The sequence below is a fragment of the Octopus bimaculoides genome, chromosome 2 (genome assembly GCF_046866305.1).
Source record: "Octopus bimaculoides isolate indiv1 chromosome 2, ASM4686630v1, whole genome shotgun sequence".
NCBI classification, from domain to species: domain Eukaryota; kingdom Metazoa; phylum Mollusca; class Cephalopoda; order Octopoda; family Octopodidae; genus Octopus; species Octopus bimaculoides.
The window spans coordinates 56,150,117-56,169,606 of NC_142929.1; the positions used below are offsets into that span (position 1 = coordinate 56,150,117).

Genomic DNA, 19,490 nt, shown 5'->3' on the forward strand with positions numbered 1-19,490 from the left:
TTATAAGATAATTACTTATTCTTTTATCATTCTTTTCTTACACATACACACATGCATGAGATTAACTGAACTGAGGTATTATTGCATATCCAATTGAAATATAATGATGATAACATAAGTTTGTCTTTTTAATTCATGATATAAAAAGGAAATATTGAATTTTAATAATTCAAAAACATTTTAAAAATGAAACAAAAACTCTAAAACATAATTGTTTTAGTAGATAACAGGGTGATGAGAGGGGGTGCTATGCTAAGAGAAGTAAAGTTGAGCTAGGAGGAAAGAATGAACAGGTAGGAGGTAATGGGAGGGGTAGCAGTTTATTGATGGGGAAACCAAAGGTTAAGAGTGAAAGATGGTAGAATTGAGCAAGGAAGAGAAAACTGTGGAGAAGTGACAAAATGAAAAATTGAAAAGAAAAAAAAAAAAATTTGAAAAACATTGAAAATAATAATCATTATACAATAAGATAATCATTATGTGAAAAACACAACTCATATGTATGTTGCTTGAAACTTTATTAAAATCTTAGAGTGATGACATGATGCACTCACAAATACTGTCATCGGCCAGTTTAAGTCTGAATGGATATCGAGGATGGCGACTTCAGCAATATGGGTGATTGAGATGGGAGAGGCAGGCTTTTTGGTGTTCCATTGCCAGAGCCATCCTCTGGTAGGAGCTGTAGCCAAGACTTTTCAGTGGATGATCAGAAAATGCCCTGTCTTAACATTCACAACAGTATGAAAAAGAGCGAGCGAGCGAGAGAGAGAGAGACAGAGAGAGAAACAGAGAGAGAGACACTAAAGTAGTGAGTCTATTTATTCACAGTCTGTACAAAGTATTAAATAGCTATCATAATCTCTTGAGTACTTTCTTCTTTTCTTTTTTCTTTTTGTCAACTGGTATAATTTTCTTTTCACCAGCAAATTTGTCTCCTGCATGTTTCTTGGCTATAGGACCATCTGAGGATTTGTCCCGAACATTGGACGATTGCTCCTCTTTGGGTCTGGAAAGAAAGAAATCAAAGTTGAATTACATCACTATACAATGTTTTTTTTAAAAAATGTAATAAAAATTTCTGCAATGAAAAATTTGTTTGCAAAATTTCTAGAAGAAATACATAGACATTTAGAAGTTTTGAAAAAAACACCCAACAGTTTTGCAGGAGGTTAAATGTTTACACTACTAATATTCCTGTATGACAAAAAGATTTAGGGATAGGAGGACCCAGAGACAAACTGATATGGAAAAGATGATTATGAAAGCTCAAGGATCCTTCAAATGGACAGAGATTTAGAATGTTCTTAAAGAAGCATTTTCTGAGAAGGAGGAAGAAATAGAGATATATGACATACAGGACAACTCTTAAGTTCTAATGGGATAATCTACTAAGGGTGACAGACAAAATTTGTGGTTGGAGCAAAGTTTCTGCCAAACCAAGGGTAACATGGAATAGTTAGGTTGACATAGTCAAACAAGAGAAGAGACAGGTTAGGAAAGTGGAAAATTTGGGATAGCAAAGAGCCATATCAGGTAGCTAAAAGGGAAGATAGATGTCAGGGTTTATCTAGCTAGGGTAGAAACAGAAAGGAAGATGTTTGCCAATGTCTTACAGTATGAAGATCGAAGACCTGAGGTGTTCCAGAATGCTAGTATGTCAGAGAGAATTGAAATGTGGGAGAGAAGTGTATATGGATAGATATAGTATGCTTGCACTTAATGATTCTGAAAAGAAAGAGGTATGGAAGAACTACCATGAAAGGCTGTTGAATGGGAGGAAGGGAAGCTTCCCCATCTGAACCTTAGAGAATGACCAAGTATCTCAGTTGATTGTAGTATGATAAGGCAATTGAAGAAATAAGGAAAGCCCCTGCTCCATCAGGAGTCACTGCTGAGATGCTTAAAATATCTGGTAGAGTAGGATATAATCTAATAACCTGTATAGTTAATCAAGTTTTTCAGGGAAGTGTAATCACCAGTGTAGCAGCATCATAGTCAGCTGCTACAAGGGTAAAGGAGACACCTTAGATAGAATTATAGAGGTACCAAATTGCTGGACCAGACAAGGAAAGAGAGTCGTAGCCCAATTGATTAGGAACAGAATTAGACTGTTGTTGTTGTTGGCACTCCGTCGCTTACAACGTTGAGGGTTCCAGTTGATCCGATCAACGGAATAGCCTGCAAGTGACTGAGCACTCCACAGACACGTGTACCCTTAACGTAGTTCTCGGGGGTATTCAGCTTGACACAATGTGACAAGGTTGACCCTTTGAATTACAGGCACAACAGAAACAGGAAGTAAGAGTGAGAGAAAGTTGTGGTGAACGAGTACAGCAGGGTTCGCCACCATCCCCTGCCAGAGCCTCGTGGAGCTTTAAGTGTTTTTGCTCAATAAACACTCACAACGCCCGGTCTGGGAATTGAAACTGTGATCCTATGACCACGAGTCCACTGCCCTAACCACTGGGCCATTGCGCCTCCACAGAATTAGACTAGATGAATTGCAATTTGGCTTTGTACCAAGGAGAAGAACTACTGATGCTATTTTCAGTCAGGCAACTGCAAGAGAAGAATTTAGTTAAGAATAAGGTGTTGTATTTGGCATTTGTGGATCTGGAGAAAGTCTTTGACAGAGTATCTTGCTCTGTGACATGGTGGCCTGAGGAAGCTAGACAAATGACATGTGAAAATAGTACAAGTCATGTACAAGGGTACTGTTAGTAGGGTAAGAGTTAGCTCTGAGCAGAGTGGCAAATTTAGTGCACAGGTAGGTGTTCACCAAGGCCTGATCCTCAACCCCATCCTATTTATCATTGTTCTTCAGGCCATAACAGGAATTTATGACCAGCTGCCCACAGATATTACTATATGCTGATGATCTTACTTTCATAGAAGAATCTGTAACAGAACTAAAATGAAATTCTCAGTGTAGAAGTAAAATCGGAAATTAAAGGGCCTTAAAGTTAACTTGGCAAAAACAAAGATCCAAGTTAGCAAGAAAACAGACAGAACCCTACTCACTTCAGGTAAATGGCCCTACTCAATATGTAGGAAAAGTGTAGGCAGGAATTCCATTTGGTGTACCCAGTGCAAGCTATGGATACACAAGAGCTGCAGTGGAATAATAGAAAGTAGTGTTTGTATATGGCACAAAAGCCATAAAGTCTATAGATATACAAGAAATTCTTTTTCTCAAATGTCCCAGAGGTTGTCTAGAGGTAGTGGATAATTTCTGCTACCTAGGTGACCTAATTAGCAGTGAAAGAGGAGATACAGGAAGTGTAATTACTAGAATAAGAATAGGATGGAGAAAGTTCAGAGAGCTTTTGCCTCTGGTGGCAACCAAAGATCTTTCCAAGTGAAAGGAAGATTGTATGATGCCTGTGTGTGAACAACAATGCTACATGGTAGTGAGACATGGGCTCTAAATGCAGAGGACATGTTAAGACTAGAGAGGAATGAAGCTAGTATGCTCTGCTTGATGTTCAATGTCAGTGTACAGGTGCAACAGAGTGCTAATGTACTGAGAAAAGTTAGGTATAAGAGGAATTAGATGCAGTGTGCAAGAGAGAAAACTGTGCTGGTCTGATCACGTGATGGATATGGGCAAGGACATTTCATAAAGAAGTGCCAATCACTTAAAGTGGATGGAACTTATGGAAAAGGGAGACCCAGGAAGACATGGGACGAAGTATTGAAAGCTGACCTCATGATACTGAGCCTTATGAAGATTACAAAGGACTGAGATATCTGATGCCTTGCTGTTCACAAGACCCGTCCACCACAGCAGAATTGATATTCTAAAGCCACCTTAGTAATGTTTGATGGTAAGGAGCTCTGCTCTTGCATTCACATTGCATTCCCAAACACTCATCACTTTTCTATCACCTGAGAGCAGAATAGGCATATACAACATCCCTTGCCCTCCAGACTACTTCCATTTCTTATTAGCTTCCCTTGCCTACTGTCTCCACCAATCACCTTTCTGTGCTGTTCTCCATCATTAACACCTCACTTATCTGCTATCACCCTCAGATATCTACCACAACCCCATCCCCCAAGCCTCTCTTACATTTTTCTCCATCATTTGCTACAGTCACCTCTATCCTGCCCACTCATCCAGTCAAAATCTCTGTATCACCTCATCTATTCTCACCCCCCCCCCCCCAATGTCCCTCAAGGGCATGTTCTAATACAGCTTTGCCATCATCTCTCACAGTATCACTCTTCTTCTACTCTTTCACTCTTTCTTTTCCTATTGGAATATCCATTTATCTACGGCAAGACACCTATCTTTGTCCCTCCTTACCTTTAACCTCTCAACTGGCACAAAGCTTCCTCCTCCCAATGCTACCTCACACTCCAAAGTGAGGAGTTTTTGTTTTTACATCTTACAAGGTACTTGACCCTGTCAGTGATAGTACCATGTAAAAAGTACCCAGTACACTTTGTAAAGTGTTTGGCATTAAGAAGCATATCCAGTTGTAAGGCAGTAAGTGAACCAATACTGCAAGCATAAAGAATTTAGTAAATAGCAACACAGTTGCCTGCTTAGTGTTTCTATATATTATCACTGATACACAGCTTTAATTAGAAACTGTTTTCAACTTATTTACTCGCTTTCTCCTTGGCTCCCTCAATATATCAAGTGGTGATAATATTTTGGTGCTGTAAAATCCTGGACAATCATCTAAAGCTACATTAAAAATTTGTTTATGACTTTCTTCAAAACATCTCCAGAGTATGACGTTTTAAGAGGGAGGAATTTACAAGGGAGATAACTTTCATATAACAGCTAAAGCAGCAAATAGATATTTTTTAGGATACAATAAGCAATGTGAAGGTACGTGGCTTGGTGGTTAGAGTATTCGGCTCACAATGATAAGGTTATGAGTTCCATAAACAGCAGTGCATTGTGTACTTGAGCAAGATACTTTATTTCACATTGCTCCAGTCCATTCAGCTGGTAAAAAGGACTAGTACCTGTGTTTCAATGGGCCAGCCTTGTTGCATTCTGTGTCATGCTAAATCTCCCAGAGAACTACATTCAGGGTATATTATGTCTGTAGAGTGCTCAGTCAGTTGTACATTAATTTCATGAGCAGGCTGTTCCACTGATTAGATTAACTGGGACACCCATTGTTGTAACTGACGGAGTGCAAGTGTTCACATGAGCTAATAAAATACTGACTTAGTAAAAAAAGACCAATGATTCATATCTATCAATATTTTGTGCTATATTAGGGCAGTGAGCTGGAAGAATTGTTGGCAAGCTGAGTAAAGTGTTTTGCAGTATTTCATCTGTCTTTATGTTCTGAGTTCAAATTCTGATGAAGCTGACTTTGCCTTTCATCTTTCAGAGTGTACAGGTGCAACAGAGTGCTAATGTACTGAGAAAAGTTAGGTATAAGTCCTTTGTCATATTCATAAGGCTCAGTATCACGAGGTCAGCTTTCAATACTTCGTCCCATGTCTTCCTAGGTCTCCCTCTTCCATAAGTTCCATCCACTTTAAGTGATTGGCACTTCTTTATACAAATGTCCTTTCCCATATCCATCACATGATCAAACCAGCACAGTTTTCTCTCTTGCACACTGCATCTAATTCCTCTCATACCTAACTTTTCTCAGTACATTAGCACAATTATACCTAACTTTTCTCAGTACATTAGCACAATAAAATAGGTACTAGTTTAGCATTGGGCTCAATGTAACTGACTTACCTGCTCCCCCGAAATTGCTGGACTTGTGCCAAAATTTGAAACCAATATTTTGTGCTATGTCCATGATCAAAATATCTAACTCTTGCCAGTCCAGCTTACATAATTGTAAATTTCATTTGGAGGTGTATTTCACCAACACACAGCCAACATATCAAGGATAAAAATAATTATACCAACAAATGTGCGAGGAGGAAATTATTCACAAGTTTTTGAAGCAGCTAATTCAGTTTACCATCTTGGAATCAAAACTAAAAATTACAGCTCATGAATTCTCGAAATTCCTCATTATTTCTGAGTACTAACCAACAATTTGATAGCATAGTCCTCCTTGTATTGCAGTCTTAGCAACTGATGGATAGTAACTAGTGAACAACAAATATCAGACTTACTTAGGTTTTGCATGGATTTCAGTGTATAGTCTTGCTCTTGTCGAGTAATCATCATATTGTTCCAATAGCAGTTTACCGGCTTCCTCATTCAATGCAGACTCTGGGTTTGGCACAATCAGTAAACATTTTACCGTCTATATAAAAAATAAATTGGATTATTCAATTATTAATCTTGGCTGAAATCAACAAAACAGTAATCAATCAATGTGACAAGGGAAGATAATTTAGTAAAAAATAACAAATAACAATAGGCACAGGTAAGAAGCTTGCTTCCTAACCACATAATTCCGGGTTCAGTCCCAATGCATGGCACCTTGTGAGTGGATTTGGTAGACAGAAACTGAAAGACACCCACTGTATGTATATATGTGTGTGTGTGTCTTTGTGTCTATGTTTGTCCCTGCAACACTGCTTGACAACCAGTGCTGGTGTCTTTATGTCACTGTAACTTAGTGGTAACGATCACGCTCAAATGGTGCTATTTACATGCCACTGGCACGGAAGCCAGACAGCTGCTCTGGCAATATGTGTGTGTGTGTATATATATATATATATATATATATATATATATCACCATCATTTTAATGCCAACTTTTCCATGATTGTAAGAGTCAAACGGAATTTGAGGTAGATTTTCTAAGGCTGGATACCCTTCCTGTGGCCAATCCTCACTTGTTTCCAGGCAAGGTAATATTTCCCCATTTCCAAACAAGTTTTTCAAAAAGATTGGAAACAAAAGACATGACTTGTATGACAATGAAGATTGCTTTAGAACAACCACATGTCAAGACAAAGAGACACTAATACATATATATTTATATGATGGGTTTCTTTCAGTTTCCATTTGCCAAATATACTCACAAAGCTTTGGTCAGCCTGAGATTATAGAAGAAAATTATCCAAGGTGCCACGTAAAGAGACTGAACCCAAAATTATGTGTGGGAAACAAATTTCTTAACCACATATCCATTTAATGCTAATTATAGCTACTTTTAGAAGAAAAAGAACTCAAAACATATAGAGTATGTATTTTTTATAGCGATAATTGAAGGTACAATTTCTCACAACAACTAACCTGTTTCAACTCAGTAGAGTTCAATGATTCTCTATTGAGATGACTCAATCTAGTCAGTCACTGTGAGAAATATTTTATCTTATTCCCTCAATTTACACACACACACACACACCCCGCCGCTGTCACCACCATTCAACATCTGTTTTCCTTTTGTGCATGGGTTGTTGGTTTGACAGGGATAGGCAAGTCAAAGGACAGCACCAAGCTCTACTGGTTTTTATGGTTGGATACCATTCCTCACTTTACAGGGTGTACTGGGTGCTTTTTCTAACATGGCACCAGCACCTGTAAATATTATATATATATATATATATATATATATATATATTCTGAGATTGAAATGAACAATTCACTAATGGAACTTGCACTAAGTAGTGATCACTGGTAAGTCTAAATGCATTATAAATATCACTAGCCATGGTCTACTTAACTTCCTTCTAAAGAAAGGTATCTACATGTTTTTATCTGCACAAAATAGGCTACTTCTAGTAATGCTCAACATGATGAGATATCACATCTTAATACAATGTTTCTGATGGGAATTAAACCCCAAGAAGATTTTAACAAATAGATTAACTGTTAAAATTATACATAATGTTAAACTCATCTCAGTGCTAATGAGAGATTTAAGGAAACTATCGATTACAAATTTTGGCAGAAGGCCAGGAATTTTGAGGGCTGGGGTTAGTTGATAAATCAACCCCAGTGCTCAACTGGTACTTATTTTATTGACTCCGAAGGGATGAAAGGTAAAGTCAACCTCGGTGGAATTTGAACTCAGAATGTAAAGACAGACAAAATGCTGCTAAGTAATTTGCCTAGCATGTTAACCTTTCTGCTAGCTCACCACCTTATTTAAGGAAAATAGTGAGATACATTGATGCTTTTGAACACAAGATGAATGTAGGCTTATTGTCAATTTCCAACAGACTGTTGAAAATCATGCCATCTTGTTAAATGTGAATATTGCTAATACTTTTTAGAATGGTATTAGTCTTACATAATCGTATCCTTCTCTATAAGTCTGCATATAAAAATATGATACTTCAGTAAAATGTTACTAGTATAAATAAGATTAAAAAATTCACAGCATCATTACTTCAAGTTTATCTCAAGGCAACATCAAATATGTGTGCATATGAATTTATATTGGCATGTGAGTACACACACAGATGTACATGCATAATTTTATATTCTTTTGTTTTCTTTTACTTGTTTCAGTCATTTGACTGTGGCCATGCTGGGGCACCACTTTTAGTTGAACAAATTGACCCCAAGACTTATCCTTTGTAAGCCTAGTACTTATTCTATCGGTCTCATAACCGTTAAGTTATGGGGATGTAAACACACCAACAGCAGTTGTCAAGCGATGGTGGGGGAACAAACACAGACACACACACACAAACATAAATATATAGATATAAACGGTGGGCTTCCTTAGGTTTTTGTCTACCAAATCCACTCACAAGGCTTTGGTCGGTTCAAGGCTATAGTAAGAGACACTGGCCCAAGGTGCCATGCAGTGGGACTGAACCCAGAACCATGTGGTTGGGAAGCAAGCTTCTTACCACACAGCCACACTGTACCTATGTGTAAACGGTTATCTTGGGTTAGAAAATACACTCTTCAAGGAACCAACGAAACTGCTAGGATGTATGAATAACGCAATATCAAATTGGTTAATTAAATATCCATAAATAAAGAGCTGTAATGTGTGTGTGGGATATTCTATGAATTAATTAAAAACCAACTAATCAAGATCAATAAATGAATGGTAAGGATTCAGGACTTTTTAAAGCAGTAGCTTATTAAACTAGTAATTTTACCTGATGAAGTTTCGAAGCTATGTCAGTTTGGCAGTGACTTAATCTAAAACTGTGTATTGAAACTGAAACAATCACATCATAAGAGAATCATTTTAATCATTTAACCCTTTAGCATTTAAACCAGCCATAGCAGGCCAAAGTATTCAACCTGGCCAGATCCTGCATATCACACCTACTCAACAATGTCATTCTAAAAATATACAATCACATCACTGAAATCTCGAAGATACAAGATAACACATGATTAATTCTAAGCAATGTAAATAATTAAGTATTACATTTAACAGAGTAATCTAAATACTGTGGAGGCGCATGGCCTAGTGGTTAGGGTGTCGGTACCATGATCGTAAGATTGTAGTTTCAATTCCTGGACCGGGCGGCGCGTTGTGTTCTTGAGCAAAACACTTCATTTCACGTTCCAGTCCACTCAGCTGGCAAAAATGAGTAACGCTGCGATGGACTGGCGTCTGTCCAGCTGGGGAACACATACGCCATTGAAACCGGGAAACCGAGACCATGAGTCTGGCTAGGCTTTAAAAGGGCACATTTATTATTTTTTTTAATTTAACGCCTCAACAGAGCTGTTGCTCATTATGAAATAAAGTTTTATCACACTTAAATGATGTGGTTGCCCACTGCCTCCTTATTTGAAGGGCTGCATCACTTAATGATTGGATATTATTTTGTCCAAATAAGAAATACATGTGAAATGCTGTTTACTTTCATTTCACTAATAGCACACTGCTATCAATCTGCATTGATCAATGCTACAATGAAAATTCCCCATAATTTTTGTGTAAACCTAGACAAATTTGAAGGTGTTTTTAAGGGTTTTTTACTTCATTGGTTATATATTTTAAAATAGTGCTATATATGAACTAAATTTACCATTTTTTTCTATAAAATTTAAAAGTGCAACACAACAGAATTAAAATATCATGGACTCTAAAATAGATACAAGCAAAAAATATCTACTTACCAAAAGAATGTGTTTGATCCCCAGTTCTGGTTTCCAGTCTTTCTTCAGCGTATTTACACATATCTCCCCATTATTTGCCACATTTGGATGAAATATTTTTGTCAAGAAAAATCCCTTAGGTGGTTCAGTTGGGAAGTTTTTTCCTAAAACTAGTTTCATTTTGAAAACACCTCCAGCATATGGAGTTCCGGCTGATAAAAAAAAAGTGCAAATATGTATATTTGAAGCTGTACATTACAAAATCATTAAATTAAAATAATTTTTATAAAATATCAGAATGAAATAGCAATCCTATCTACACAACCATCTAGTTCTGCATGTGTGTGTGTGTGTGAGTGAGAATGTGTGTGTGTAGTGTGAATAGTTGAAGTATTTGAGGTTACTAATTACTAGTGAATAAAAGCAGACAAGAAAATTTAGGCATGTTATATGTCTGAATGTGTAAGTCTAAAAATCTGTCCAGACAGTTGTGAGAAAAAGTTCAATAATCTGTAAGATCAAATGAGGAGGTGGCTAGACTAGTGCTTAGCATGCCAAATGCTACAGACCAGAAATAATAGCATTGTTACAGAGAAAATCATTCAGGACTGAATCATATGGTGATGCTATATTGTACATTCATCAATGTTGGCATAGAAAATTTCCTATGCACAAACATAACTTGAAACTTCATATAAATTACACCAGAGGCAATTAAACAATTATAAAATTTTTATACTATACAGATGTGACAAAGTTAAATTTAAGGAGGTATTTATCCTTTTTTACATTTCATAAAATTCTCAGACATTGCATGAAAAATAAAACCTAAGTTTAGTGTTACCACATTTAATAGGTTAACTAGAAATAAATATGCAATGAGGAAAAAAATCAATAGTAGTCAATGATTAACGTAAATTTCATGTTTCTAGCAAGTGCAGGAGATGATACCTCCTGACATGTTTTGGAGTTATGATATAATCAGCATAGCATAGCATTCATTGTACTTGCAAAAATAAGGATTAAGTATCACTAAGTAAATGTACAAGATTGTACATTGGTTGGCACAGGAAACTAGAATTGGCTAGTGAATAAATAATTCAGAGATGTAATATAATAATATAAAAAAAGCTATTTAATTCATGAAGCTCTAAATGGTGGGAAAAAACCTCCAATATTATCTTTATTTTTTACTTGTTTCAGTCACTGGACTATGGTTATGTTGGGGTACTGCTTTGACGGGTTTAATTGAACAAATCACCCCCAGTACTTACTTTTTTTAAGCCTAGTACTTATTCTCTCAGTGTTTTTGCCGAACCACTAAGTTACAAGGACGTAAACAAAGCAACATTGTCAAGCGGTGGGGCTACTTCTAACTTATGTCAACAGAATCCACTCATAAGGCTTTGGTAGGCCCAGCAAGGTACCACACAGTGAGACTGAACCAAAAACCATGTGGTTGGGAGGCAAACTTCTTACTACAATGCTGAAATCTACACTATGCTGATAAGGGTTATAACATACTAAGAAAATGAAATATCAACCATTGAAGAATATTGCTTTTTTTATCTTCACCCCATATTTATGGCTGGTTAGCTTTTTAGCGCACCCTCCAATAAATATGATAACATGAAGATAACTATTAAATACAACAGTTCACTGACAACTTTAGTGTATTCACTGTTCACAATGAAAATTTAGAAAAAGAGATATAATTTTTAATCATATATCTAACCTAAAGCTAGCATTAAGCTGAATGGAATGTTTGCTGCTAAATGTCCTGCATTAAGAAAACCTTAAAATAATATTTAACCCTTTAGCATTTAAACTGGCCATATCTAGCCAAAATATTCTCCCTGTTTTATATTCAAAACCAACGAGATCTGTCCTCTCATATCTGTCCTGCAATGTCATTCTACACATAAACAATCACATCATTAAAATCTTAAAGATATGAGATAATGCAGATTAAATCAAAACAATGTAAATAAATAACCATTATATTTGACAGGATAATCTGAATGCTAAAGGGTTAAATCTATGTAATAGTCATGTGCAGTCATTTTTAAATACATTAAGAGATTTTTAGGTTCACTGAATAAAACATTAGCAATTTTAAATAACAAAGATTTTCATGACTTTCTTGATGGCAAAGTTGTTAGCCCAGCAAACCATACTATTACTAAACCATAATTATTGTATAAATTTTTATTTCAGTTTCAGATTCATATAATTTGATTTCAACTAAGCAGTATTAATAGCTTTCCTGTAAATATAAATTTTACATTATGTCAATTTAATGAAAATACACACGTTTTATAAATTCAGAATATTCTTATTCTAAGTGTTCAAACTCTTGTGTATGTGTTTGTATATATATGATACATGTGCAACCATTAATACAGGCACATTTTTTTTCTCTTTCCATCTGTTTTCTTTCCTCATTCCTTTATTTTCCCTGAGCATTAAACTAATACACCCTGTTGTTTTCTCACCTGCACCTGTCCATTGTTTTTTGGCATCATATATATATATATATATCATCATCGTCGTTTAACGTCCGCTTTCCATGCTAGCATGGGTTGGACGATTTGACTGAGGACTGGTGAAACCAGATGGCTACACCAGGCTCCAATCTGATTTGGCAGAGTTTCTACAGCTGGATGCCCTTCCTAACGCCAACCACTCAGAGAGTGTAGTGGGTGCTTTTACGTGCTACCAGCACAAAGGCCAGTCAGGCAGTACTGGCAACGGCCACGCTCAAAATGGTGTATTTTATGTGCCACCCGCACAAGAGCCAGTCCAGGGGCGCTGGCAACAATCGCGTTAAAGCATTTAGAAACTTCAAGGCATGTGAAATAATTTGTTTTTAACAGTGGAACTTGAAGTAGACAGAAAAAGTCAAAGGCTATTATTTATAGCTTTATCTACTTCAAGTTCAACATCATTTAACATCCTCCTTCCATACTGGAATAGGTTGGATGGTTTAACAGGAGCTGGCCAAGCAGAAGCCAGCAACATACTTCTGTGTCTGTTTTGGCACATTATATATAAATCAAGATAATCATAACATATTTTGATTATTTTATGACAAGAATATTTCATTTAAATTACTTTAATTGCTTAAAACAGCAGCCAATCTTGTTTGATCAAAAAAAATTTTGAACTGGTGAGCAAGGAGCATATTAATGGCATTTTGATATGACTACTTCATAAACATTAAGCCAAGATAGTATTCTATAGCCAAAACTTTCAAAATTTTTCTCTAAAATTTTCCATGTATTTTATAAATGAATGGGAGAAAGAGAGCCTGCCGTATGTCGACCCAATAGAGGGACCAGCTATCCGAGTTGATAGTACCAGGGTAGATAAAGCAATTAAGAGTATGAAGACCGGGAAAGCCCCCGGCCCATCAGGAATCACTGCAGAGATGCTCAAAATATCTGGCAGTGTTGGCTATAGCCTAGTCACCCGTATTACGAACCAGGTGATACACGAAGGAGTCATACCCAATGACTGGTGTAGCAGCATCATAGTCAACTGCTACAAAGGTAAAGGTGACGCTTTAGATACAAATAATTACAGAGGCATCAAGCTGTTAGATCAGGTTATGAAAGTTACAGAGAGGGTCATAGCCCAACTAATTAGGGAGCGAATCAATTTAGATGAGATGCAGTTTGGGTTCGTGCCAGGTAAAAGCACTACTGATGCCTTATTTCTAGTGAGACAGTTGCAGGAGAAATACCTAGCTAAGGATAAACCTCTGTACCTGGCTTTCGTTGACATGGAGAAAGCCTTTGACAGGGTCCCCCGATCCCTTATCTGGTGGTCAATGAGGAAACTTGGGATAGAAGAATGGTTAGTGAGAGCTGTGCGAGCCATGTACAGAGATGCTGCCAGTAAGGTGAGGGTTGGAAATGAGTACAGCAATGAATTCCGGGTAGAGGTAGGGGTCCACCAAGGTTCCGTCCTCAGCCCCCTCTTATTTACCATAGTCCTCCAGGCAATCACAGAGGAGTTCAAGACAGGTTGCCCCTGGGAGCTCCTCTATGCTGATGACCTTGCCCTAATTACGGAGTCACTATCAGAACTAGAGGAGAAGTTTCAGGTGTGGAAGCAAAGTCTAGAATTGAAGGGCCTTAGAGTCAACCTAGCTAAAACCAAAATCCTAATAAGTAGGAAGGTAGATAAAACACAAACCCCTTCAGGTAGATGGCCCTGCTCAGTATGTAGAAAAGGAGTAGGTAGTAACTCTATAAGATGTACCCGGTGCAAGCTATGGACACATAAGAGGTGCAGATGTTCAGGTGCAATAAAGAGTGCAAACAAACAGGAAACAACTTCTATCTCATTCCAGGGTGAAAAACTAGAGGTAGTCGATAGCTTCCGCTATCTGGGCGACCAAGTTAGTAGTGGGGGTGGGTGCGCTGAAAGTGTAGCTGCTAGAATAAGAATAGCCTGGGCAAAGTTTAGAGAGCTCTTACCCCTGCTGGCGACAAAGGGACTCTCACTCAGAGTAAAAGGCAGACTGTATGACGCATGCGTACGAACAACCATGCTACATGGCAGTGAAACATGGGCTGTAACTGCTGAGGACATACGTAAGCTCGCAAGGAATGAAGCCAGTATGCTCCGTTGGATGTGTAATGTCAATGTGAATACCCGTCAGAGTGTAAGTATCTTGAGAGAAAAGCTGAACATTAGAAGCATCAGTTGTGGCATGCAAGAGAGACGATTGCGCTGGTATGGACATGTGGTGAGAATGGAGGAGGATAGCTGCGTGAAAAAGTGCCACACCCTAACAGTTGAGGGAACCCGTGGAAGAGGTAGGCCCAGGAAGACCTGGGCTGAGGTGGTGAGGCAAGACCTTCGTACATTGGGCCTCACCGAGGCGATGACTACTGACCGAGACCTTTGGAAATGTGCTGTGCGTGAGAAGACCCAGCAAGCCAAGTAAGATCGTTGCCAGTGCCCCTGGACTGGTTCTTGTGCGGGTGGCACATGAGATGCACCATTTTGAGCGTGGCCGTTACCAGTACCGCCTGACTGGCTCCTGTAGGATTTTCGAGCGAGATCGTTGCCAGTGCCCCTGGACTGGCTTGTGCGGGTGGCACATAAAAGACACCATTTCGAGCGTGGCCGTTTTCGTGCGCGTGACACGTAAAAGCACCCACTACACTCTCTGAGTGGTTGGCGTTAGGAAGGGCATCCAGCTGTAGAAACTCTGCCAAATCAGACTGGAGCCTGGTGTTGCCATCCGGTTTCACCAGTCCTCAGTCAAATCGTCCAACCCATGCTAGCATGGAAAGCGGACGTTAAACGATGATGATGATGATGATGATAATTTAATATACTTATGTTTATCAACGAGTTTAAAAGTAAACTAAATTGGATGTTTCAGAGCAAAGTTGTTGTCATTTTAGACTTACAAACTGAATTAAGAAAAACAAATTTACTCATTTTAAAAAAATATTTAATCTCTCTGTAACCTGGAATACCTTTGAAATAGATGTGGAATACATAAAAACTAGAATTATTATTCTACATCACAATAATGTAATCAAGTAGATGAAATGTAAAAGAAAAATGAACAATAAATTTTAGTTATAATTAAAAATGTACATACCAGGCCCTTCTATTCTAGCCTGTATATCTGTAATATCCTCTTCATTGGGGAAGACTTTTACTCCTTCAGGAGGGTTGCTGGATAAATCAGCAAGTTCCTTAGCAACTTGACGGATAACTTGGGGAGACAAGTTTTCCACATTAGAACACTGATAAAAGAGAAAAAATATTATTAGCCAAAATAGACACAAGTTAATAAATATTCATGTTGTAAATTACCCTCTTCAATGATTCCTTTCATAAATATGAACTTAGATTTCATTAAGTGAGATAAATCAAGAGTTGTGCTATTCATTACAAATGTAAATCAAATGGTTCTGCCTAAAAGTCAAAGAAGACAGTGGAATTGTTTTGCAGAAATGTCACAATTGCACTATGAGGAAATTAACATTTATAATGCACATTTTCTAATTTCATATAGAGGTATATATATATAAATTTAAACTGAAATTACTCTATAATTTTTTTAAACCAAAACAAACCAAACTGAAGTGCAGAACATTAATGAATCTCCTGTACTCAACCTTTCTTGGTTTGACAAACTTGACATTTTGCTTTCTGATTAAGCTTTTGATATTGAGTCTTCTTTGTTCCACTTCTTTAAGGCCAGTCGCATAGTTTTTATAAACCTGACATAATATCCTATCATTACTTGGCAGTGGACAGCATGTAGTAGAATAGCATAACAAAATTGTAAAACCTAAGTGCAACACATGGAAAGACTAAAAGGAATATCAAGAAAGCAAGAAGATAAAGAAAGAAAAGATGAGAACTAAAAGTTCATGATTTTGCATTAAGTAGAATGAAATAGCTTGGATTTGAAAATGGCAATCCACATGATCCAGGATAAGTGGGGAGAAGTATATACAACTTAACATTAGTGCATTCACAGTCAATAACAGTGAAAAGAAAGGTATGAAGATGTCATTATAAGATGTTCTGTTGAATATGGCAAATCTAAATGGAATCATCTGCAGAGTCATGTACTAAAGTTAGCTTCAGTATAAAATTATCAGGTCATGTAAATACTATACTAATAACACCCTAAACTATTTGAGTAATACAGAAATGTGCAACCATCAATGACAAGTAAAATAGTACCATCAGCTGTAATGCTCTTGCAAAGCTACAAGGGATAAAGATGAACTGGTCAGGTTCAATTATAAACCTTCAAAAAAGATAAAACATGCCTTGAAAGTAGTTGAGACAGAAATAGCAAAGTTATCATATGCAGGATTGGCTTTGATAAGATACTATATTTCTGTTGAGACAACTACAAGAAGTTCCTAGCTAAAAACTAACCACTCTATTTTTGTTAATCTGAAGAAACCATTTAAACAATGTCATGCCCATGACAGTTTGGTGTGTATTAAGACTACATGTTCATGTACAAAGTTGTTGTAACAAGCATAGGGTTGGCAGAAAGAAATTGTGCAGAAGCAGGTGGGCTAAAACACAAAAGTTTAAGACTAGTCTCTGAGAACTTTTTGTTATCATCATCATCATCATCATTTAACGTCCGCCTTCCATGCTAGCATGGGTTGGATGATTTGACTGAGGGCTGGCGAACCAGAAGGCTACACCAGGTTCTAATCTGATTTGGCAGAGTTTCTACAGCTGAATGCCCTTCCTAACGCCAACCACTCCGAGAGTGTAGTGGATGCTTTTACGTGCCACCGGCATGAAGGCCAGTCAGGTGGTACTGGCAACGGCCACGTTCAAAATGGTGTATTTTACGTGCCACCTGCACAGCGACACTGGCAACGACCTCGCTCGAATGTCTATTCACGTGTCAGTAAGGCGACGCTCGTAACGACCACGCTCAAATGGTGCTATTTACGTGCCACTGGCATGGAAGCCAGACAGCTGCTCTGGCAACGATCACGCTCGGACGGTGCTCTTAGCACTCCACTGGTACAGGTGCCATCACGATTTCACTTTCACTTGCCCCAACAGGTCTTTGCAAGCTGAGTTTAGTGTACAATGAAGGAGAGGTTGGCATGGGTGCATATTTCCAAAGGTCTTGGTCACAAGTCATTGCCTTGGTGAGGCCTAATTTTCGAAGGTCATGCTTCAAAAATCAATTAAATAACTGCAGGCAAAGATCAAAGTGCTATTTAATAACAGAGAATACATAAAAGTTATTTTGCTAGATATGTAGGAAAGAGTAGGTATGAACTCAAACTTACAAAATAAAGCAATAATTCTTAGTTTCTTTTACAAGAGGTTCTTAAAAAAAAAGTAGTGTAATTTTTGGTAACTAGCAGAGAACCAAGATCTTTGATGTACAAGAGTACTTAGCAGTAGTAGTTCATGTAATATTGATACTTTATAAAATATAGAAGTAGATGGCTTCTGTTTCATGGGTAATTTAATTAGTGGTGGAAATGTGATAGCAAATACTTAACTGCCAATGTAGGAAGTGGAATAAATATATGAAATTATTGACAACAAAAAGTTTCTCTGTGTGCGCAAATGACAGTCTGAACAATCTGTAAGGCATATGATGATAAAGAAAGGTAAAGGGTATCAAATGTAAAGGAGGTTGTGCAGATGATGGAAAGAAATGAGTCAGCTTATGATTTACTGGATGTGTAATGTTAACCGGCATGAGAGACAGAGCTAGGTAAGCTGAGAAAATGGCTGGGCACTAAAGGCATCAGCTGATATGTATGTAAGAGACATCATTTCAGTTATATGAACATATGATGCAAATAGATAAGTGCTGATTGAGAAATGAACCATATAGCAAACATTAGAAAGTAAATCCCAGAGAAGCAGACTGAAGACTCAGGAAGAAGTGATGAAATGAAGTAGATTTGCTGGGTCTTACAGACAAAATGATGGAAGATTGCTATAAGTGACAGTATTCTGTGCTGTAGACCCAACAAAATCATGCCGGCATGACAATAAGACTAACCTATGTTCAGTATTAAAAAAAAAAATGCAAAGCGAAATTAATTGTAGAAAATAATGTTCAAAATTACTGCCAACTTCAAACATTTCAAAGATGATAATTCACATAACTAGAAGAGAAAAAAGCCCATCCTTATCATTATTACAAAGAGTGATTATAGAAACAAACAAAGAGGAATGCAAGCAAATATTCAATAGCTGGTGTATGTAGGTTCATGAATGTTTTTTTAGTGCAGGTGCGAAAGGCATAATTGCCAGCTGTATATGAATGATTAGTAGTGCTAATGTAAAAGTGTTGGTAGGTACCTGTGAATTAGCACAGGATTAAAGAATTGACATGCTTGCCTCTGAATGTGAAAAGATCATTACTGAAGGAATTTTATCTGTAATGTCATTAATATTGGTTGTAAACAAGTATTTTGCTCTCAAAAAACATGTTTCTCCCATTTCGCTTCATGATTGCAAATCAACTATTTCAATCATAACTCTGGATAACCATTCATGAAGTTAGAAGCCTGTCTGTCTTTCAGTAACAAATAGTTATTTGTTTTTCTGTCTCCATAACTATCCTCTCTATATAGTCACATTATCTGAGATTTTCATTTTTGGATTTACTAAATTTCTTCATTTAGTTTATCTTATCTTTCAAACCTAGTTTGAAATTCATTTGTGTGTGTTGTTCTTATGTTTTTTTGTTTTTTTCCCCCAGCAATTGCAGCCAAGGCAATAAATACCAGAGCAGTACCTTCATGTACATTTATATAGAATAAATTTTTATTTAGTTGAGTCTCATACACAATGCAAATTTCTTCAGTTTCAAATATTCAAGCGATTTCTAAATTTCATTCTTTCAATCACTGGTTTCAAACCACCAAACTCAATTGTCCAGTGGCAATACTTATATACTCAACAATAAATATCTTTCTGTTGAGATATTTCATGCCATAAAACAATTATTCCAAATTACTTAAGTCAT

The 19,490-nt window shown here is 37.2% G+C and overlaps 1 protein-coding gene across 5 annotated transcripts in view; it reads right to left on the minus strand.

Moving 5' to 3' along the window:
• Positions 1-501: 501 nt before the first annotated feature.
• The window catches only part of LOC106877940 (ubiquitin-conjugating enzyme E2 S), a 49,494-nt gene continuing 30,505 nt past the window's right edge, over positions 502-19,490 (minus strand). For all 5 annotated transcript variants that reach the window (XM_014927019.3, XM_089345803.1, XM_089345827.1 and 2 more), the window contains 4 exons: positions 15,600-15,747; positions 9,995-10,185; positions 6,115-6,248; positions 502-1,009 (listed from right to left, as the gene is read on the minus strand). In XM_014927019.3, coding sequence (XP_014782505.1) covers positions 856-1,009; positions 6,115-6,248; positions 9,995-10,185; positions 15,600-15,747 — 627 coding nt within the window. In that variant the 3' untranslated portion in view covers positions 502-855. The remainder of the gene's footprint in view (positions 1,010-6,114; positions 6,249-9,994; positions 10,186-15,599; positions 15,748-19,490) is intronic.